Source organism: Neopsephotus bourkii, unplaced genomic scaffold, assembly GCF_033783945.1.
Source record: "Neopsephotus bourkii isolate Nb327-2 ecotype Australia unplaced genomic scaffold, CSIRO-AGI_Nbou_v1 NB_936, whole genome shotgun sequence".
In the NCBI taxonomy this organism is placed as follows: Eukaryota; Metazoa; Chordata; class Aves; order Psittaciformes; family Psittacidae; genus Neopsephotus; species Neopsephotus bourkii.
The window spans coordinates 4,024,516-4,047,513 of NW_026901430.1; the positions used below are offsets into that span (position 1 = coordinate 4,024,516).

The 22,998-nt window shown below is 46.7% G+C and overlaps 1 protein-coding gene across 1 annotated transcript in view; it reads right to left on the reverse strand.

The window, feature by feature from the left end:
• Positions 1–183: 183 nt before the first annotated feature.
• Positions 184–22,998, reverse strand: part of PSMD10 (proteasome 26S subunit, non-ATPase 10) — a 53,457-nt gene continuing 30,642 nt past the window's right edge. Inside the window, exon 5 of the mRNA XM_061358135.1 lies at positions 184–321. Coding sequence (XP_061214119.1) covers positions 312–321 — 10 coding nt within the window. The 3' untranslated portion in view covers positions 184–311. The remainder of the gene's footprint in view (positions 322–22,998) is intronic.

The window sequence follows — 22,998 nt, forward strand, 5'->3', positions numbered from 1 at the left end:
GCATGGCTGGGTGGGAGCTGTGTTAGCACCTGGACTGGCAGCGCCAGGCTCCTCGGTGGCACACTCCTCTGAGCTGCATGCCTTCCCCTGCCAGGGAAGTGCTCTCAGCAAAATTCTGCTCCTTCCTTTTCCTTCAGGCACAGTCGCAGCCACTTGGAAGCCAACGTCAATCAAACAGGCAAGCACGGGAAGGGGTGAGCTCGCTGCCCGCCTCAGCCGCCTCAACAGGCACGAAAGCTCATCTCACCCACAGCAACCCCAGCACCTCTGGCATGCGCTTTCTTCAGCAGGGAAGTCTGCCTCCGTGGAGCTCAAGCGTCCCTGCAAAGAAATAGCACCGAGATGCCTCTTATGATAAGCACGACATATGGTAACCAAATGTGTACATTGGGGGTTTTTATTTGCTCTTCAGCACAAGTTCCAAAACAAGCTGCCCTACTTTCCTCTCTGTCCTGCAGCTCCTCACGCGGTATTAACCTTACCAAGACAATGTTTCATTTTAGCCGCTTTCCTACTAACAGGTAAATACTTGACTCAGCATGCTGCAAGCAAAATACGCATCTAAATTACCGAACTGCTTGCTTGCTTTTTACCTTCTTTTCCTCACTTCTTTCTGCCTTAAATGAGACCCAGGATAAGCAGCCAACCTTCGGAAAGCAATCTGAAAGTCTTAATTGCTGCAAGTTATGCCATAAAATACCAGAGGCTGCTCATTCTCTAATGCGCGTGCACTTTGCTTTACGCTGCAGTGACATTTGCTATTCAAACAGTACGGGTGCAGATCACTCAGTGTTTCAACAGACACTGAGAATGGCCAGAGGCTCCAGGGCGTGGAGGAAGAGTAAATCATCTGTTGCTTTGCTACTTTTTTCTTTTCCACTCTCCTGGCCAACTCGAGGGCAATAAGGCACACCTCCAAGGGAGCAGGACTTCTGCTGGGTCCATGTAGGCAGTTTCCAGCTCACCAGGTGGGATCTTTCCCTTGTTTCCAAGCCCATCAGGTGACTCTGGGTTTCAACATACTTGGCTTTCTCTCCCAAAGCCACAGCCTTGAGAGTCAGGTCATTAAAAATGAATACATTCCAGCTTTCATGTCAAACATCGTCTGAAGGTCATCAGGCCTGTTCCCATCAGGCCATTCTTTATCACCCCTACCCTCTGTCTGATCTACCCCTTTGAGGATGGCAACCACAGTCCTCCTGGGCCATTTCAGCATTTAGTTAACTGCCAGCAAGCAACTTCTTCCTATTGCCCCAGATCATCCTGACAGATGTCAGCCTGTCCTATCCTGCAATGGGGATGCTCCCTTTTCTGCCACTGTCACAGGGTTTCATACCCCAGCCTCCATATTAACCAACCTCAGCCTCTTCAGGTACCTCAGAGCTGGGGTCTTCTTCTTTGGACTGTCTCCACATGGTGCACCTCTTCCTTAAACTGACATATCCAAAGTTGAGCACAAGTATTCCAGTGAACTCTGCTCATTTGACATCATTTCACAGATTTATGTTATTTTATGGATGACATACTCCCAAATGTTTGCCTTTTTCAACATGTCAGAAGCAAGAATAGGCATCTGACTTTAGCAGTTATAAAGAAATACCACAGAGCATTGCATAAAAAGGCTTGTAAAAGGAATGGACATTGGCATAAAAACTCTATTTGAAAAAGATTTTTGGAGGAAAGGAAAAACATCTCATATTTCTTTGAGGCAAGTGTGGCTGTGCTTGTCACACTATAATTACAGTCTTTATCACCTGAGAAACTATTGATACCACTCTAAGCAGTTAAAGCAGAAACAGTAATAAAGAGCCCTAATGAATCTCTATTGCTTCAACCTACATTTCATTCAGTTTGGCACAGCTCTTCCATGCTTGGTTCCAAGCATCCACTCTCTGGCTGTCAGGCACAATCCTGCTTCTACAAAGACATTTACAGCAATTTCTAGGACATATTTTATTTTTAAGGCAGTATCTGGGGACACAGCTTGCACAGGATTTGCTTCTCTAGAACTTTTATTTATTTTTACCAAACCCACGACGTGTGGGCTGAAAATAATTCAGGAAAACTTCAGCAAAGATTCATATTTATTCATCAGGATGGTAGTCAATTAGAAAAAGAATAACAGCTACTTCTTTATAAATAGCCTTTTTATCCCTGGGAATATTTTATCTTCCTGGAATAGTAATAGTCTTCCAATAGCTACAAAGAGGTCTACAAGAAATCTGGAGAAGGACTTTTTAGAAGGGTATGTAGTGACAGGACAAGGGGGAATGGCTTTAACCTGAAAGAGGGGAGATTGAGATGAGCTCTTAGGCAGAAGTTCTTGCCAATGAGGGTGCTGAGGCACTGGCACAGGGTGCCCAGAGAAGCTGTGGCTGCCCCGTCCCTGGCAGTGTTCAAGGCAAGGTTGGACGGGGATTGGAACAACCTGCTCTAGTGGAAGGTGTCCCTGCACATGGCGGGGGGTTGGAACTGAATGAGTTTTAAGGTCCCTTCCAACTCAAGCCATTCTATGATTCTATGAATAGCTGCATTAGAAGGAAAAGGTTAACAGAAACTAACAGAAGCCAAATCCTTCTTTTGTTTTATATAGTTACACATCAAACCACTTAATGCATTCACTGTGGGAAAGCTGGTCCAGAAGACAATCCACCTTGGATTTTGCTAGCAGGCTCAGGAGCTGCAAAGCTGTCAGCCCAGGCCTGCAGGAGTAAACAAGGCTGGGAAATGATCTCCATATGCAGTACGATCATGGGGCTGTCCCAGCTGTGACTTGAGCTTTTGTAACCTCTGCTGGGTGTACCGCACTGCTGCATCTTGGACACGGCAGGGGCGTGAAACAGGAGAACCCACTATTAATCACTCAGGAGAGCCTGTTATTTGTTTACTTGGGTCTGCAAGCACAATAGATTAAGGATACAACAAACTGGCATGTACAGTGTGTTACCAGGCAGGCACACTGCACTGTACCAAACCATCATGGGCTCCCCAAGTTGCTTAATCCTACAGCTCACACACTCCTTAAACAGCATCACACAGCTTTGATGTGCTTTGCTAGATTGCACATAATCCTCTTCCGTCTCCAAGTCTTGTTCATGAACAGCTTGGAGACCACCAGGATCATGTAGCACAAACACCCAAACCCGTCAGAAAGCCAGGACCCCATGGCTTTCACAGACAGGGCCACTTTCTGTGCGTCCTGCCCAGCCCTCACCACCTCTGCAAACAGCAGGGAAGGGAAAGACAAAAACCTGACAGATGTGTAGAGCAATGATAGGAGCCATTGGGCAGCACTGAAGCAGATTTTACCTTAAACTTGGACCTCTTAAGTGCAAGAACCCATAAGAGCCCGCTGATGTAAACTGGTTTTGGACAAACTGTGACAAGTAAAAAGAAAGTAGCACTGTCCTTACCTCCTGCCAGTGGGAGACCCTCCTAGGTCAGGACTGAATTCTTCACAAGGATGGTGAGGCCCTGGCACAGGGTGCCCAGGGAAGCTGTGGCTGCCCCATCCCTGGCAGCATTCAAGCGCAGGTTGGACAGGGCTTGGAGCAACCTGCTCTAGTGGAAGGTGTCCCTGCCCATGGCAGGGGGTTGGAACAGGACAAGCTTTAAGGTTCCTTCCAACCCAACCCATTCTATGATGATTGCTCTGTGGCAACAGGAGCAAAACTGCTTAAAGACCGAAGCCCACCGTGCAGAGCCAGCTCAGGCTGCTCTCAGGCACTGCACCACCACTGTGCCTCCATACAGAGGAAGGAGCCCTGCCTTGGTCCTGCCACTTGTCACAAGAAAGCAGATGGGCAAAATGGATTGTTAAGACTGCAGGAAAGACCATAAATCCAGAGGAATGCACCAGATATCCAAAGGACTTTCCTCCCTCTAACTGCTTTTCTAGGGAAGAGAACATCACAGAGATCGACTCACACACCCACCCGTGTTGACAAATGCTGGGTGTGGAGACAAGCAGAAGCATGACCTACCATGTGGCATAACTGGCTGCTTCTCTTACTATCTCTTACACAGCTCTTGATTTCTTGTGGCTGCCTCCCCAGAAAGATGCAAATGTTCCAGTCACCACAGAAGATCCATGACAGCATTACATTGCTGTGCAGCTTGTCACAATCCTCTTGGAGAGAGGATTGCTCTGATCACCTGCAGAAAAGCTAAGGAGGATACTAATATATGAATAAACCTTCCCTTTGTCAGCTGCTTGCACTGTGCAACAGCATAGAGCAGTGCTACTTGGGGACAACAGCAGTCCTGTATGTTTTGGAGCTGACAGCCAGGGAAAGGCCAAGTGCTGAGCGTGGCTCTTAGGAGACTCCTGTTCAAGCCAATCAAGACATGAAAATTCATGACCTGTCCAAAATTGCTCCTTTCCCCCTTTAGCAAAGCATCAAGCGGCAGAGTGACAGCATCAAGCGACAGTGTGACAGCATCACGCGGCAGTGTGACATGCATTCCCTAGCACCAACCCAGTTTCCAACCCCTGAAAGTGAAGGGTCAAACACCAACCTTCCTCCTGCTGAGTGCAACATCCTCTTGCAGGGAGCACACCCACACTGGGCACACCAAGCAAAGGTACATTTGGACAGCCTGCAGCCTGAACAATGCTCACTTCCTCATTCCCCACACGTAATCAGAACCAACTGAATTACCAGTGCCAGTGTCCTGCCTCCTCTCACTTAGAGCCCCAGGGAAAAAGCTCCTTCTTTGTGCTGCATTTTTATTTCTAACTCAGCTCCAGCTCAGAGCTGTTAATGCTGTTCATGCCTAACCAGGCACAGATTGCTCATATGCACAGGACCAGCTCAGTGCTCTTGCTGTTGGCTGCCTACACACAATTATCTACAGACCACCTGCAGGGCACGTCAGCCTTGGTTCTGATTCCTCAGCACACACCCTTCCTTGCCAAGCTGCAGGTCTTCCTCAAGGCTGGAATGTGCAGAGATTAACAACATACACCGCAGGCCATGCAGATTTCACTGACCAGACACTGCACTGCATGCAAAGGAAGAGAATGAGTTTAGGAACTTTAACCTCCCAGTTTGGCAGTCAGGACTCACAAATGATGACAGTGTTTTAACACCCCAATTTTATCCCCATCCAGACCCACTTCACCCTTTGAGACCGGGAGCTGCACACAGGTCCATGTAATAAAGATATGAAAACATCCCTATCTAAAACAACAAAACGCAGAACAGATAATACTGACCTCACAAGGCTATTCATAGCCAAATTAAAATAGCAGCAGGCTGGAAAGGCTGCTTGCCCCTGTACATACCTCTTTATCACATATCCTGTCACAATGTAAGGAAATGACCTCCTTTTGCTTTACAATGTGTGGACACTTCCCAATACCCTTGTTAGTCAAGACAGCTCTTCTAGGGCAGGTCAAAACCAAGAGTAGCATTGTATTAAGAATGATGGATGTGGTCCTAGCACCCACAGTCATACTGCAGTTCCCAATACATGCTGCAATTAACAGCACCAGAATGACTTGGTGCCAACACTGCCATACCTGTACAGAGTCCATGCTCAGCCTTGTCCCTGTCTCTTTCTGGAGAATCCAGCCCTACTCTTCCTCCCCTCTGATCTTTTCTGCTGTCAGTACTATGGAATACGTAGAGGTATTGCCATCACTATTTTACATGCAAAACACTGACAGCTATTATAATGCTCACAGGCATAATACTATGATGTTTCATTAATGTCCTTTATCAGCAGAGAAGAAATAAAACCCAGACCATAGGATGGACTTTCTCTGTGTGGGGAATGAGCTGAAAACCAGTGTAAAAATCTCCTATCCATGGGAGCTGAACTGTGTCTCCCTGCCCCAAGTCTGACGCTGTGGAAAGGGAGCAGTGCAATTCCAGTTTCTACCCAGTGCACAAGCTTGCCTGTTGTTGCAGCCTGCATGAGCCACAGTCACCAGGAGAAATGGCATTCCTGTGCTGGAAGCCACAAGCCAATGGGGTTGCCATGGCAGAAGGGTCCCAGACGTCAGAGTTTCACTTAGATCTGCGGCAGCTCGACTGATGTAAGTGCTCCCTTTTACACACAGAAAGCCCTCAAGGTGCAGTAATACAGGTAGAAATAGTATTGCACAAGCCTACAAACATTGCTTTTAAAGTACCAAATGGCTGGATAACAGCAAGTGCAGTCACTGTGTAACCTTCACACTGAAATTCAGGTGCTACTCAGGCAGCCAAGGGCTGTCCCACTGAAAAGGCAAATGGCTGAGCAGCACTTACACAGGCATATTCTGCCTGTGGCTGCAATCACACCACTAACCCTCTTTCTGCCTCTCACTGTGATATAGTAAATATATAAAATACCTACGGTTTGGTTAGCCATTGTGAAGTGAAGCTCCACAGCACGACAGGAGCTCTTCAAAGGTGCATCATTTTCTCAACATCTGCAATATGCCACTTGTAGCTGTGGACTGTTTAATCCTTCACAGACCAAAGGCAGCTGTAAGCCAAGAGAACAGAGAATGTATTTAATATAATTGTTTTCTGAAAAGCTATTCCACTAAAAATGCTGTGGCTGCACTGTTTGCAATGGTATTTTGTCTGACTTGTCCCAGTAAAAGGAGAGAAAAGAAGTTGTCTGTTTCTACCCCCAAAAAAATCCTAACCAACTAGGTCATACAGAAATGGCTTTCAGATGAGAGACAGCTGATAAGATAAACATCAAACAAAGCAGGCAATTGTGGTCTCCCAGGGCAGTTAATGTATAAATGCTATCACACAAATCTGTCACCATCACACAGGGAACATCAGGGTCAAATACCAGGCTGGTTTGGTCTCACCTATCTCCAAATGCCAAAATTACTCAAGCTCAACCAATCAGACTTCATACAGATTTTTCTCTATTCAGTGTGGGCTGTACAGGACACGATGTACTGTTTCCACCTCGGTTATAACAATGGTGTTATTACCATCATTGATGGTGATGATGCACCAATGCTACATTGGTAGCTGGTGTCTACCGATAACCACTACCAAAGGCAGCTTTGGCAGGTCCTGAGGGAAGACAGCAGCTCTGACCCCAGCAATGGCTCTTCACTTCCATGTGCATCCCAGAACAATAAAATCTCCTCAGTTCATTGGAAGCACAGCCTCGGGTGGTTTCTCTCAGGTTCATCACTGTCTCACATTATACTTTCCAATAATGTTCAGCATGTGGAGAATCTCAGCTGTTTCATTAAAATCTGTTTCCTCCTCCTCCCCCTGGGCAGCTTTGGTGAAGGACATCCATTGATCAAGAATGGCCCTGAGATGTTCTCAGGTGCATAGGAATTGCAGGAATTCATCAGAGCAAGAAGGTCTCTAGCCCAACCCCCTGACAGTCGCCAGTAGAAGATATTTCAGAACAACAGCACAATGCTATGCCAAAAGAACCTGAGTAAACTCCCCTATTCAGAGCATGTGGGGACTGTGTAATTGAGGAAACGCTTTGCTGACCACATTAGAAGTGCATGAACTCTGCTTATTTGCGCTCAGCCTCAGCAATATCACTGCTTCCAGAGGAGGTATGAGACCCACAGCATTAAAGAAGGCTTCAGCTTCCTTTTATAAGAAAAGGATGCATAAGGATTTTCTTCCCTTGTGCATTTATGCAATGTAACTCTCACATGAGTAATTAACTACACTGAAGTCTACTCATTTCCTTCTAGCATGGGTGGAATTTGCATTACATGCAATTTACTTCCTTTTATCCATTTTTAATTTAATGAACCATCCTAGGGTTACTACCCTAACAAAAGACTGAGCTTCCTAGTCCTAACCACGATTTCCTAGAGCCATTATCACCAAAAAGAAAACCATCAGAAGCGAAGTGTGACTCAGACTCCTTCAGGCCTTTTACTGGTAATAAACTGATAATCCAGTGCTTTAGTTTAAATATTTGAGCCTTCTGTTTATTTCGTAGGTGAGGACTATTTGCAGATCTTGCAGGATGTAGCTCATTGTAATTCTGCAGATTGCGAGAACACAAATAAACAAGCACAGCGGCCAGGGACACTGAGAAACCCTCTAATATCCCATTGAACAAGGGTGGCTGTGTCCCAGCTGCAAGAGAGGACGCCAGTATTCCAGAGACCTCGCTGTCTGTCACCCAGCCAGCCCCAGCGCAGGCGGGGAGCAGAGGGAAGCTCTCCCACACCACCACTAAGTGCACTTGGCTTTGGGGTGGGAGGCAGAGGATTACGCTGAGGTTTGGTTAAATCTGCACTTACATCCTCAAGAAAACTGAGTTTTAGAAGAATTTGCAGCTCCCTGGTTATTAGCTCACAACAAGCTTCATCCCCATGGCTCAGCTGGGAGCCAGGTTATTGCTCCTCATACCAGTTGTGCTGCGATTCTGCTGCACCAACATTCCCATCAGAGAAGTATCGTGGTGTCCAAGCTTCCTGCTCAGCCAAGGGAGAAAAGTCACATTAAAGCAGCTTTAAAGAACCCAGCTGCTCTGCTAGCAGTTTTAGATGTCACATAGTATGAAGGTTACTCCTAAAAGCGTCTTTTCAGTGGCTGTACCTGAAATGGCAACAATATACAGTAGCTGAAAGTGAGAAATTAGCAGCTTAAAGCTAGGCCACTGCAGGTAAAGGTTACTTATTTAGACTCCTCACTCCCTGTCCCCATTGGCCACTCACTCATCCTCAGAACCCAGATACTGTCAACATGAAAAAGGGAGATGGAAGACAAGTTTTGACCGAGTTCAAACAAAGAAACTGCAGGACTAGAAGATGAAGAAAATAGCAGCCACCCATGAGAACTTCTGGCTTTTGTTTTTGACCCTGAAAAAATATTTGCTGGCCTCAGGTTTGCTTCTTTCCAAAAGCAATTCTTCCATGTTTGCTTCCAGTGGTGACATGTCATAAATTGCTTTCCTGACCCTGCTTGTTATGCCCCAGTAATACTGAGCTTGCAACACCTGCCTGCCCATCTGGAACTGGTTAGGAGCCCTCACAACCAGAAGCTATTTTTCTAGGGGAGAAAAAAAACAACCCACAAAACCAAAACAGCAAAAAACCCCACCAAAACCCTTCATTTTGTAACACAGGGGAGCTCAGAAGTCAAAAATACATGGGGTCTAATTCCTGTGTACTCCTCTGCCTGCTGAGCTCGCTGGCACGAAGCAGACCATGATGCTAAACCCCACAGGAAACCAATGCTGCTTGTTTAGGAAACATTGCACACTGAGGGATCCTTCCTTCTGGTCAGTGATTCTTTTTAAGCCTCAGCAATGCCTGGATGATTCTGGAGTAACTCAAAACTGGAATGAAGGTAAATGCAAAACAGCAGGGTGCATGTCATCACTGCTTAAAATGAAGTGTATTTGGAAGGTATCATTCCCTCCAGCATCTGGGCAAAGGAAAGTTTTGGAAACAACATTATAAGAAGTAATCACCTGATCTGTATCTTCCAGTTTGTGATGCCAAAACACAGAGCGGTTACATCCAGACTATGGAGTCAGCCCCCCATTAAAAAATGGGATTAAAACAAAGCTCAAGTCCATGTCTGATTTGGGATCCCCATCTTTTTCTCTTCTAATTTCCAAGCATACACTGAGGCCTGTGCTGCGACTCACTCGAGTACAGAATGCAGTACACTACCAGTTCATATAAAGCTGGGTTACTTTGTCATCCAGTGACAATGAAAGGAAACTCCAAGGAGATCAACCCCTGAAGCTGCCACTTCACCTGCTCTCACAGGTCTTGCTTCCAGTGTCTGTCCCTTTCATTTAGTTTAGCTCAGGATAAAGTTCACCTAAAACCCAAGTGAGAAATTCAAACACACTTTGCACCAACTTAATCACATCACTAAAAATAAAATCCCTTTCAGATGATCATCTGGTACCAGCGCCTTGCACAGACAAGGTGTTTCTTCCATCTGTGCAGCTCCAAGAATACTTAGCAAATCTGCAGGGAGATGGGGAAGACAGATTTCTCGGATAAGAATAACAGGATCAGTTGTACTGTTGAACAAGGTAGAGGGTTTTTTCTAGGTGCTCAAGCTGAACAAGATTTGGAGCTTTTATATGAGTGTGACAACTGCAATTCTGCCCAGACATAAATGCATGATGCTGCTGCTGTGCAGAAATCACATTATTCTGCAGAGGGCAAGATAACTGCCCAGTGACACTCCACGCTACTGACTGCTCTGCTTTGCAGTCCTGCATTCAGCCCAGCAAGGTATATGTCTGCAAGAAGGCAACAGCTTTTGCTGAACCTGCTGAAGTGATGCAAGCTTATTCAAGCAGAAACCCAGAGCAGCTGTCGGCAGCATACAACACCTTCTGTGGGTAAGTTTTGCTGAACTACTGTCCCAGTCCTGCCTGGTTTCTCCCCTCCAACATGAATTGTACCATTAGGTTTAATATGCAAAAGTTAACTTGATTTTGAGTCAAGAGTCACTAGCAGGCCCTTTTTTTCTCTCAGGCTTTTGCTGCCTGTTGACAGCCCAAGATAGCACGTACTCCTTTCAACTCTGTTGCACTTATTATTGTTCTTTCTCCCTCCTACATCTCTGAAGTGCAGATAACACTATTGATTTAAGTGCAATCAAAGCAAGCCTGCTGTACAATGAACATTTTGTCCACGCTGTGCCATACCATGGCAAGGGCTGCCTCTTTCCCAGCGATGGAGGCCCATTAAAGGGATGTGATTTATGAGTTCACAAGGGAAAAATGAGTTTGTGCTTCAATTACAGAATTGTGCAGGGAAGCAGAAACTTGGTTCCCACGTGGAACTTCTCAGATACAATGCCAAAGGGGGAACAGAGAAGGAGAGAGAGGAGGGGAGTGTAAAGGAGGCATGTTCAGACCTCATACCAACTGATCCTCGCCTGCTGACACCTGCACAGATGTTTCACAGTGGTAGGACAATAGATCTGCACTGTCCCAACCAAACCTTGTGGTCTGCCTTGGGGGCAGAGATGCAGGGGCACAGAATGTTATATTCACTGCCAAATAAATCCAGGAAAGACATAATAAACCAAACAGCAGTGGCCACAGGTTTCCAACAGCATCCATCACACCTGAGAGCTAGCTGCAAAGGGAGCTGAAATTAACAAATGCTGCACTTTGTTGCCATGACAACTATTTACAAGAGTAAAGCACGAATAAGGAAGTAAATAAAACCAGGATGGAGGGGGGAAGCTATGGAAACAGGAAAAATCGTGGGAAAGTGACACTTCATATTCCATGTTTTCACAAGTAACTTACAATGCAAAGTGAGGAAGCAATAATGAAATGTAAGCGATAAAACATCAGAAGCACCTCTTCTTTTGTGCGGTTTTCCTGTTTTTTCCCAAAGCTTTTCACATCAGGTTTTCTTTACAACACAGCTGCATCTTTGGCCCAATCCCTCTCCTCTGAAAACAGCAGCTGCCTCACAAACTTATTTTTAATAGAGGTCACAAAACCACTCCATGACTAGCTGCAAAAGCCCTTAGCACCACAGTTCACCAAAGCAAGATAAAATACGCTTTTATTCAGATAACAGCCCAAAGTCCCGACCAGGCTGATGCGCGTGATGGCCCAAGACGACGGCGGGGGAGGGGGAACTGGCGCTGAGCCCTGTCCCGAAGGGCAGCAGAGAGCACGGGAACCTCGCGGGGAGCCCCGCTGCCAGACCACGCTCAGCGCTTCCACCAGCGCCGCCACTCCTACAGCAAGCGTCGAGCCGGCCCCATGTGCCGGCCGCCGCTCCCGTGCCGGCCCTCACACCTACCGCTCCCGCCGCCGCGGCGGTGCCCATGAGAGCGTGCCTGGCGCTGGACCGTGCCGGTCCCACAGCCGGCGGCGCCGGGTCCTCCGCCGGGACCGGTCCCGCGAACCGCGGCTGCCCGGGGCACGGCCGGCTCCAGCGGCTGTGTGCTTCCCACCAGCGCTGCGGCTCCCAACGCCGACGGAGCGCGGCTGCCCCGGCGGGCGGGAGGGAGGGAGGGAGCGGGAGCAGCGGTACCTCGGCCGCGTTCCCCGCCCGGGCAGTAAAAAGTCTGCCCGGGCGGCACCGCTACCGGGGAACACGTCCCGCAGCCGAGCCCGGGACACACCGAGCGGTCGCGCACGGACCCGGGGAGCTCACAGCGCTCAACAGCAGGAGCTCTGCCTGGCCTGGCCCGGAGCTGAGCTCCCGCACCCCGCAGACACCAGGATCGGGCGAACCCCCCCAGCCCTTACCTGCCCTCGGCGGCGTGCAGCGGCCGGGCGGGGCGGGGCCAAGCTAAGGGGCGGGGCTATCCCCCTCGGGGGCGGGGCCGTGCCTGTCCCGGGCGGCAGCACCGCGGAAAACGCGGCCCGGAGCGCCGGGAGCGGGGTCCAGAGGCAGGTTGGGGTCTGGGATCCTCTCACCCTTCCCGACTATGGGCTTTACTTATTTCATACCTTGGCTTGTGAAGACGGCATAACCTGTCTCACAGCCAGGACAGGACCCGCCCCGAAGGTGGACGCCCCGAGGGGAGGTGTCAGCAGGGCAGGTGTAGGCAGCAGTGCTGCCGGCCTGAGCCCCAGTGCTTGGCAGCACTATGGCACGGAGCAGCCCATGGCCGCACCGCACAGAGCTAATGAAACCCCTTTGACCTCGGTCCGTGCCTGAGGGGTATTGGAGGGGAAACCCGGGGCTGAGGGGTATCCAGTCTTCAGTCCGGGCAGATAACAAGAGTGAAACCAGTCAAGCCGCTGTTCAAACCTGAGCCAGCAAAACTTAAGCTCCAAGTTAGGATGTGAAGGTACATTCCCAGCAATTCCAGTTCACTGGGATTCCTACATCCCTCCTGTTCACCTCCTCAGCACAATCTGGACCCTGCCACTGCCCTTCATTCCCCTCATGCCCCACTGATCTCCATCCCCTCACATCACGGCACAGCCACAAAGAAGAGAGACATAAGGTATGGGAAGAGCTCTTAGACAAAGAGGAGAAATCAGGATATGGCAGCTCCCACAGTTTTCATCTACAACAGAGAAGGCTGATGTGAGACTAGTCACACACATGTGCACTGAGTTTTGGCTGTTTGTCTGCTACACACACACCCTTTTATGCTGTCCCTATTTTAGAAGTGGGGAGATGAAGGCCACGAAGCAAAGCACCTTGCTCCAAAGCCCAGCTTGTCCCCAGCAGCATCACCGACCTGTTCATGAGTTCCAGCCCAGAGACAAACCCCACTGGTCTGCCTAAAGACTTGTGCTTCTGTGTGATCCTCACGTGCCTCTGCAAGCCTGAGCCTCTGTATACAGTGAGATTAAAGTGTTTCTTCAAAAAGAGGGACATTAAGATTTCAGAACATGGGAATATTTGCATTGGAGTATTTGCTTGCCTCCTGTAAGTGCTGATTTCCAGCTGAGCTAGAACCACTCTAAGGATCTCAGCTGATATAAGTGCAGTGGCAAATGTGCATTTCTTCCAGCTTGGCTAAACTGAGACCTGAAGAAACAGAGACAGCTCTGCCAATGGCCTTCAGCTTTAATCTTTTCAATAGTGCCTTTAGGCTATAAAGTGCAGCACTGGCTTTGAAGGCAAATAGCCAGAGCCTTGACACTACCATTAACTTCTTGTACAGCCATAGAAACTACTTCACTTTCTGTATCTCAGCTCCAGTCGATGACAGTAACACTAAAGCCCATTGAGATCACTAAGAGCACTGTGTTATTGCTGTAACTTGGCCAGGATGCTCACAATCCATTGTGGGGTATCAGCATGAAATTAATCAGTGCAACCTACAGGCTACAACTGCAGCAAGAATTTTGATATGAGGATTCTATAGGTACAGTATTACTTGGGTTTACAGCCTGTGCTTTCACATCTTTATCCAGGTACCTAAACCCAGGCCATTATAACCTGTGCCTAATAACGGGTGTAAAATAGCAACCCAAGAGCATGCAGTAAACTTCAGAAGTGATCGACATACAGTGTCCAAACATCACTGTAAGTTTGAATTTCTGCATGCTGGAAGTCAATGCTTCTGCATCAAGTGGAGGAAGGAATAGCAGCTTAGTAAAGGTTTATTTTCTGGCCAGATAAAGAAAAATGTGACTTGGAAGAGAGAAAATATAGTCCCATGGAGACAATTTTACAACAGTCTGTGAAATCAGCCAGCTACTCCTATGCTTGTCTCAAATTCAAGTCTTTTAATGTCTTCTTGAGGATAACTGGCAGAAGCCACATAAAACATTAAAATAGAAGGCAGAGGTGGGGAAAAATTGGATTTACTTCCTGAGCTCTAAGCTGTTATGGTCTGTACCTTGAATGAACTGCTGATTCAGCAGCCCAAGTGCATAAACCTGTGCACAGGAAAGGCGACCAGACATCCCTGTGCTGGACCAGTGTCTCTGGCTCTGTGGGACTGACCAAGGGAATATTCCAGACCGTGTGCTGTCTGCTCTGCAATAAAGCTGAGAGAAAAGAGGAGGGGAGGGCATTTGCTATTACAACATTTGTCTTCCTGGGCAACTGCTACACGTACTGCAGCCCTGCTTCCTGGGAAGCGGTCGGGCATCGCCTGCTAATGGGAACTAGAGAGTAAAATCTTTTGCTTTCCTTTGCTTCCATGCATGGCCTTTCCTTTTGCTTTATTAAATTGCCTTTATTTTGACCCATGAGGTTTTACCATCTGATTTTCTCCCTCCCAGTCCTGCTGACTAGGGGAGTGATAAAGTGGCTTGGTAGGTGCCTGGTGTCCAGCCAGGGTCAACCCACCACTTTGTTCATTCATATTCCAGTAAGGAAGAAAAGTTCCTCAAAACCTTCACAAGTTTTCAGAGTACAATGGATGACTCCTTAGATCAAATGCACCTTTAACTCGGCTAAACAATCCTTTTGTTATCTCACCAGGATCTCAATAAGTATAGCCCAGTCTTTCTCTTTATGCTATCCTTTTTCTTAACTCAAATCCTAGTGAGTTCAGTATTTTTAACTGTGACTTTCAAAAGGCTGCCAAAAGATAGCTGAAAAGTATATAGCAGTGTGATTAATGCTCTCAGGGCTTCTTCAGAATTCGGTTCAGTGTTAGAGAAACCTAAATGTGGAAGCATGACAAAACCGGTAACTATTTCACCAGGGGTTTTCATTCAAAGTTATGCTACCCCAACGGGTCTCTGTAACTCTCCTCCCCACCTACATAACTGCAGTGCTAAAATTACTGGGAGCACCATGGAGAGAACACGGTGGTTTACTTCCCACTGTCTTGTCACAAAAATATCATATTGAGAACAAAGTACCTCTCAGTTTTGTTTACTGGATGTCAAAATGTTAGTTTACAACATGCCAAAATACAGAATCCCCTGTCCATTACTGCAAATGCCAGCAAACCATAAACAAATGCAAACTCCAAAGCATAAAATATATGAGAAATCTGTGTATGAGCAGGATCCTACTCACATCTATAGGAAATGTGGATCTAGGACTGAATGGGGGCAGAATAGCAGTAAGTCTCTTTAGACATATCCCTTGTAAGCCTACTTTATGTTGTGTTAGAGAAGGAAAGTCATGTAACAGCCAAAATCCAGCTTCAGGTCAACTGAAGCTGCATGGAGCTCATCCAGTCTAAACCAGCTAAGAACCTGCCCTTATTTTATTTGGCACTGTGGACCTCAGTTTTTGCTGATGAAAAGTTGAGCTTTTTTAGTCAAAAACTGAGGCTCTGTGTCCTTCCCACTGTAAGGTATAAATCCATGGTTGGCAGTGGGAACTCTGAAAGACTTTCGATACTCTCTTGCTCAGCATTGCAGGAGTATTTTGGGGTTTTTAATGTGATAACAGTTTTAAGAGAGAAACTGGCTCATGTTTCAGAGAACTTTCTGAGAGGCTTACAAATCCCAAGGCATGGGGAAGGCGTTACTAACTCCTTACAGCCAAGCCAGCAGTTCTCTTAGAGCCACATTCATCCGAGCTACCAGTGACAGTCTGGCAAAGTATACACCAACTAACCACGGGAAAACTTGGTGGGCACAAGGAAAGTCTTTCTGGAAAACAAGCCTGAGACCTCCAACCATATGTCAAAACTGGTACTGATCGCTGTTAGCAGAGGAAACAGGTGAGAGGTTAGATATGGATAAGATGAAACAGCACTGACTGTATACTGATACATACTGCTTCAGTTGTAATACATCTATCTGTGGACCTATGTGTTTAGGTTGAGGGCAGCGCTACAACAAAGTGAAACCATCAGAGAGAAGTAAAGGCTATGCAGATGCTCTTACCACCACTGTCACTCCAGGTTTGATGTGCTGAACTGAGTGTTCAGGCTAGACATATAGTGCCTATGGCACAAAACATTCTCAGAAATCTGTTCCCTAGCTTCCAAGACATTCAGTAACCCAGCTTACAGCAGAAGACAACATGAAATATAAGGTGACTTCTTCATGAGACACAGTAAGCAAAGGTTTCATTTCCAGATAGAAATATGCAGGTGGTTAGGTGACACTGCCTGATATCCCTTCTGCACACTGTCCCATCCCTGCCCTCTGGGTGCTCTGCATGCTCCCTTCTCATCAGCAGGAAGCCCTCAGAAATACATGTTTGCTGCTAACCATCCCTAAAAATGTGCTATGTTGTAAGAGGAAACAATACAGCTTCTCCTGTTGGGAACATATCCTGGCATGCCTTTAGAAACAAGCAAACAATAAATCTTTCATACAGAGGTTCTTTGAAATATTAGTGAGTTTACTGCCCTCTTGCAGTCAACATTCTGAACCTGGATTTCTCTTTGGTTCTGAGAGTGTCTCCTAAGTAAAGGCTACACTGCAGCAAGGCACCCCACACCAGGAAAGATAACACAGAGGTGAAGCTGCTTACAAGATACAAAAAAAAGAGCAGATGTTTCTCCACTGAATGAGAACATCTGCAGTTACCTTAGCCTGCAAGAGAGCAAACTCCAGTGATTCACTTTCTGGTGTTTGCTCTTTTAGGGTACATTTGGAACTATTTAAAGTTTTTTTTCCATGCAACCAAAAAGATAGAAACAGCCTTTCCTTAAAGAAATGGCAAATATAAACTGACCTTTCATGTCATTATTCACCACCATGCCCAGAGGCAGGGATTTAGGGGAAACCATTAATTACTACAGTTCCTGATTAATCTGAGGATCCTAGTGCACCTGAGGTCAACACCTCCCCTATGCAACCTATTAGCATGATGAAATACAGAGGGCAAACAGCAGCTTTCTACAGCACGTGTGTGCTGTGGTGGTGTCCTCCTCTCCCTCAGGCCCCAGCCCCACACACGTGGCTGGTTCATCACTGCAGCAGCCTCACTGACTCCATCACACTAAAATCAAGGTTGCAAATGATCTTTTGTAAGGTCAGGGTCTGGCTGTCTCAGGAAGGCACCTTAATTACATGTAATTACTGTTAACAATGTACAACCACTCTAATCCATCTACTACAGGTCAGTTGTCAACTGGGGTGTGACCCGACTCCCAAAATCACAGTGAAGTGCAAACAGCTTTTTCCAGAGATGCAAAGACAGTGACAGTGATGGATGCCGAATGGGACAGTCCCGGCTGGATACATGACATTAACCTGCAGAATGAAAAGCTAACACTAATCCAATACGAGTCACATCAGCGATGCCAATATATAAGTCCCGGAACCAGGTTTTAAGCCATTATTTCTTTCTGGGAGCTGTCTGCTTACAGAACTGGAAGCTTTTCAGCATTTCGTACAGGCTCCAAGAACATATCACTTATTGAACATTATAGAAAAGGCCACCCATTAGGAGTTTTACATCATCTCTGGCACAGAACCAATACCAAGTATCTGGGGAGGAAAAGAGCACTTCAGATAATTTTACAAAGCAATCTGGTCCTTGGGGAAGCTGTACAAGCCTGCAGCTTTTTGCTTTATCCCTGAGAAAGCCTGGGAATTGCAGGGTAGTTTATACATCAAGATGTATAAACTAGTTGTGCAGCACCCTGGGTGCCCATGGGCATGAGGCTGCTCAGTGTCCTGGGCTCTGCAGCACCCATCAGCCTGGCTGAGGTGAACCCAGCCACAATGTGGGAGCAAGGACATAGCCACATGCAGCAATCGTGCAGGAGGCAGCCTGGCTGCAGGCAGCACGAGGCAAGCCCAAGGGAGCTGGGCTGTGGGGCAAAGGCTGGTGTGCAGTGTGCCACAGCTACTGGCCATTGGAGCAGCGGTTTCCCCACCAATGGGACATGTTTGCACAGCTGCATAGCCCTGCTTCTCACACGGGTGTCACTGTGCCAGGCCAGACTGCCCCACTGCTTTTATTAGCTCATTTGAATCAAATTGCTGTGTGCAACTGGATTAGACAGTTGTGCTTCAAAGGTTACACCCTACACACCATTAAGATTCATGTGTTTTTCAGATGACGTCTTCTGCGTGATTGCTTTCCCAGCTGCTCCCATGATGTACGGGCTGCTGACAGTTTCATTTTCCATTACTTCCCTCCAGTCTGCTGCCTACTTGATCACACAAGTGCTTCCAAAGAATTTGAACTCTAATACACTGTGTGTAACAAAGCTGCTGGGCTACTGGATCTGAGTCCTGATTAGATGAGGAATAACTTTGGTTGCCTGCCACAAGCAAATCAAAGGCATGACAACAAAAGTGCTTGAGTTTATCTCGGCTGGTCTTCCACCCTGCTTTTTATTGAGGATAGCCGATCCTCTGCTCGACAACTTCATCACATCATGCCATTGCACTGTTATACTCAATGTAATTAAAATCATTAATACAACTCAAATCAGATTATTAACCAAGTAGGATAGGAAGCACTATATCATTCTTCCTGAGAATTAAAACCAACTAAACAAGTAACCACCGCCCAGCACAAAGCTCTTGCGAATCAAAAGCAAAAGTGTCATCAAACCCAGGCACTAAGCAAGCAATCACTCTTAGTTCACTTCTCATTAGCTTGCTCACCTTAAGGAACCACAGTATCTCCAAAGCACTGCCCAGCTTTGGAGAATCCAGAGTTTCCCAAGGAAAAACACCCATCACATCCCACCTCGAGGTGTTGTTGCAGTGGTGGGAAGTTGCCTGCTGGCAGAGCCAGGCTCCAGCCACCACCAGGGACTCAGCACACACCTCAGAAGGGCAGAACAAGCTATACAACCATTAATTAATAATTAATGGTCTATGCAGTTATTATTGTGCCTCCCTGAGAAAAAGGCCACATGGTCTCACTGAATTTAGGCTCCTTCAGAGGGCAGCCGAGCTGTAGAGCCTGGACGAGGCAACAGCTTCTCCCTAAGCCTTCAGTTCCCTCCTGGGGCCAGTCATGCAAAGTAGCGTGGAAAGGATTCACACCCAGGTGAAGCTCAGGCCAGACTCCAGGGGCTGCTTTGGTCTCTTTCCTAAACTGGAGCACACCAAAAGCAAAGAGATTTTTAGCAACTCCTCCCTACTTAGCGTAGGGAGCAGCTGAGGTCAGTACTGAGGTTTCTATGTCCGAGCATTTCCTTGAAACTGAGAACTAAAAACAAGCTATTGCTTAAAATGAAGAATGAGATCACCTTGTATTCGTTTGACAGCACACATCGGTGTGTTTGACAAGTACCAAACACTAACATCATTCTAACATCTACCCACCTAAACCCTCCTTTTCAGAGACAGCAGAACCAGGTGGAAGGCACAGAGTTCAACACAATTGCATGAATCTTATGCCAGGTTTTAATTTGGCACAGTAATCCTAAAATTACATTATTCTGTTAAGACAAGCAGGCACCACATAAATTATACTTATATGCACTCATAAGCTGAAAGCATCTTTCATTTTAGACAAGTACAACAAATGCTGCCAAACTCAAGGAACAGTTAAACTCATAAGAGTTTCAGAAGCTGTTAAGCTATGAAAGTGAAGACGATGGCTCGAAAAAAGAGATAATGAGAGTCAATCATACGCAGTGAAAAGGTTATGCAGCCAATGCAAAGTGAAGGGAGCAGCAACTGTACAAAGGCAGAACCACCTTACTGTGATTTATCATGTGGCAGAGAGCTTGCTTTGGTTTTTGTGCATAAATGCATTCTCTGATGGTGGCACGTTTTGTTAGAGTCATTCTATAACCTGCATCAGGCAGGGCACTCGTGGTGCAGAGCAGAGGGGCAGGATCACCTCCTTTGTCCTGCTGGTCATGCTCCTCTTGATGCAGCCCAGGATATGGTTGGCTTTCTGGGCTGCAAGTGCACAGTGCTGGCTCATGTTCAGTTTCTTATTGACCAGCACCCCCAAGTCCTTCTCCGCAGGGCTGCTCTGAATCTCTTCTCTGCTCAACCTGTAGCTGTGCCTGGGATTGCTCCAACCCAGCTGTAGGATCTTGCACTTGCCATGGTTAAACTTCATGAGGTTGACATCAGCCCGCCTCACAAGCGTGACAAGGTCCCTCTGGGTGGCATTCCTTCGCTCCAGCGTATCAACCGAACCACACAGCTTGGTGTCATCGGCAAACTTGCTGAGGGCGCACTCAATCCCACTGTCCATGTCAGTGACAGAGATGTTGAACAAGACCGGTCCCAACACTGGGCCATTGACCACAACTCTTTGCGTGCGGCCATCCAGCCAGTTTTTTATCCACTGAGAGGTCCATCCATCAAATTGATGTCTCTCCAATTTAGAGACAAGGATGTTGTGTGGGACAGTATCGAACGCTTTGCACAAATCCAGGTAGATGACATCAACTGCTCTACCTCTGTCCTTCAGTTCTGTAGCCCCATCATAGAAGGCCACCAAATTGGTTGGGCAGGATTTCCCCTTAGTGAAGCCATGCTGGCTGTCACCAAGCACCTTGTTATTTTTCATGTGCCTTAGCATGCCTTCCAGGAGAATCTGTTCCAAGATTTTGCCAGGCACAGAGGTGAGACTGACTGGTCTGTAATTGCCTGGGTCATCCATTTTCCCCTTCATGAAAATGGGGGTTATATTTCCCTTTTTCCAGTCATCGGGAACATCACCTGACTGCCATGATTTCTCAAATATGATGGCCAGTGGCTCAGCAACTTCATTTGCCAGCTTCTTCAGGACCTGCAGATGGATTTCATCAGGTCCCATGGACTTGTGTATGTTCAGGTTCTTACGATGGTCTTGAACCAGATCCTCTCCTACAGTGGGCCTAGGGTCTTCATTTTCACAGTCCCTTTGTCTGCCTTCCAAGACTTGGGTGGTGTTGTCAGAGCATTTGCCAGTGAAGACTGAGTCAAAGAAGTCATTAAGAACCTCAGCCTTCTCAAACCTAGGGTAGCCAGTTCTCCTGATAGCTTCCTGAGGGGGCCTACGTTGTCACTAGGCTGTCTTTTATTTGCAATGTACCTATAGAATCTCTTCTTGTTATCTTTCACATCCTGAACCAAGTTTAATTCTAACTGGGCCTTAGCTTTCCTAACCTGTTCCCTAGCTTGTCAAAATAGAAGCTATTCTAACCACACAGAGCATGGGAAATCTAAATGGAATCCAGCATAATGAGATACACACTATTTACAACAAGGCAAACTATCTCTGAGAATAAAGATGCTAACTGGCAAGCAGGACAGAAAGAAGGCGTGCTCAGGGCTCACTGAGGATACACCCACAACACGGAGCCAACAGCTTTTATGCCATCCTCAGGACACAGACCTGCAAAGGTGTTACAGCCAGATGTGACATGTGAGCCCCTGCTGCTCTGCCATGCCCAGGAAACCTGCCTCGAGACACTGATAGCAGAGACACTGCCATATGAAAGCAGGCAGAAAGCCCAGGAACAAGCCCACCAAACCCATCCCAAAGCGCTGGGCCTGGCCGTGCAGCCCTCTACCCTCCTGGCAATCACTGATCTGGAGTATCTCGTTTTAGTGTTGGGGATTTTTCCCTTCAGAAAGAGGAAAGCTTGTTAGATAGAAAAGGGATAATATAAAAAAGACCAGTCCAGCACCTTTACAAGAAAATGGTATTGTGCTTATTCTGGCAATTGAATACAGATGATTAGGCATAATTCTGACCGAGTTATTTTAAGGCAACAGGCCAGGGTGCTCTCCCCAGAAGAGTTCATAGCACTCATACCTTTGCAGACATTAATTCACTGTGAGCTTGAAAATAACAGTGAGTTCACGAATTACCTTTCAGGCAGCAAACACTCCAGCAAAAGCTTATAAATATTTTTTAAACAACAAATGAGACTGTGCAATAAGCAAACTGTAAAGTGCATTTAAAAGTCAACCTAATGATGGATTTAGAGGCTTAAAGCAGCTCTTTTACTGTACTTGTTTGAATCTTTAATTGCACTTTTCATCCTCAGCAATCAGATGCGATACTGAAGTAGAGCTTTATAAATCACTTTATGCTATTTAGTGTCTTTGAACAATCATGTATTTAGCATATTTCAGGAAGAGAAAGCAGCTGAAGTGCTGCTGAGCTTTGTCAAGGTAAACCTGGAATTCTACAGGAAGGTTTTTAATTAGGTTTCAGAAGCAACCCCTAAATATCATGGCAGTGCTTGGCTGGGTGATGCTGCCTTGCTCTGGGTGTGCCTCTGGGCTTCAGTTTTTTAATGACTGACACTTCTATTTATAGAGTGAATAGAAGGGAGTTGCTTGGAAGGGAACATTTCTGAATACATTTCAGTGTACACAGATTTGAGTCATGAAGTCTGCTAACATACAGTTCCTGGTACTGGCCCCTTTCATTTTATCTCAAGATAAGAGTCCTTGCTCCACCCAAGGCAAAGCAACTGCTGCCACTGCCACACTCTGGGCTTTTCTCTCCTCTTGACTGAGGGCTGGTGGTGTGAGTGAGAGCTTCCTTGCCATCCCACTGTAACCTAACCTTAACCATCATCACATGAAGCCACATTTTGCTTCAGTTCTTTTACTAAGGTGACATTTGAACAGGCAGTGGTGCTCTTCAGTAGCAATGAGCTAGAAGCAAAGCCAGCAGCTGGCAGGTACCATTTATTACCTTCACAGAATAATAACCCTGGATGGCTTGGAAGATTAGCATTAGGGCACATGCTTCTGGATTGACCAGGCTGGTAATAGTAAAAAATAAATGCTACT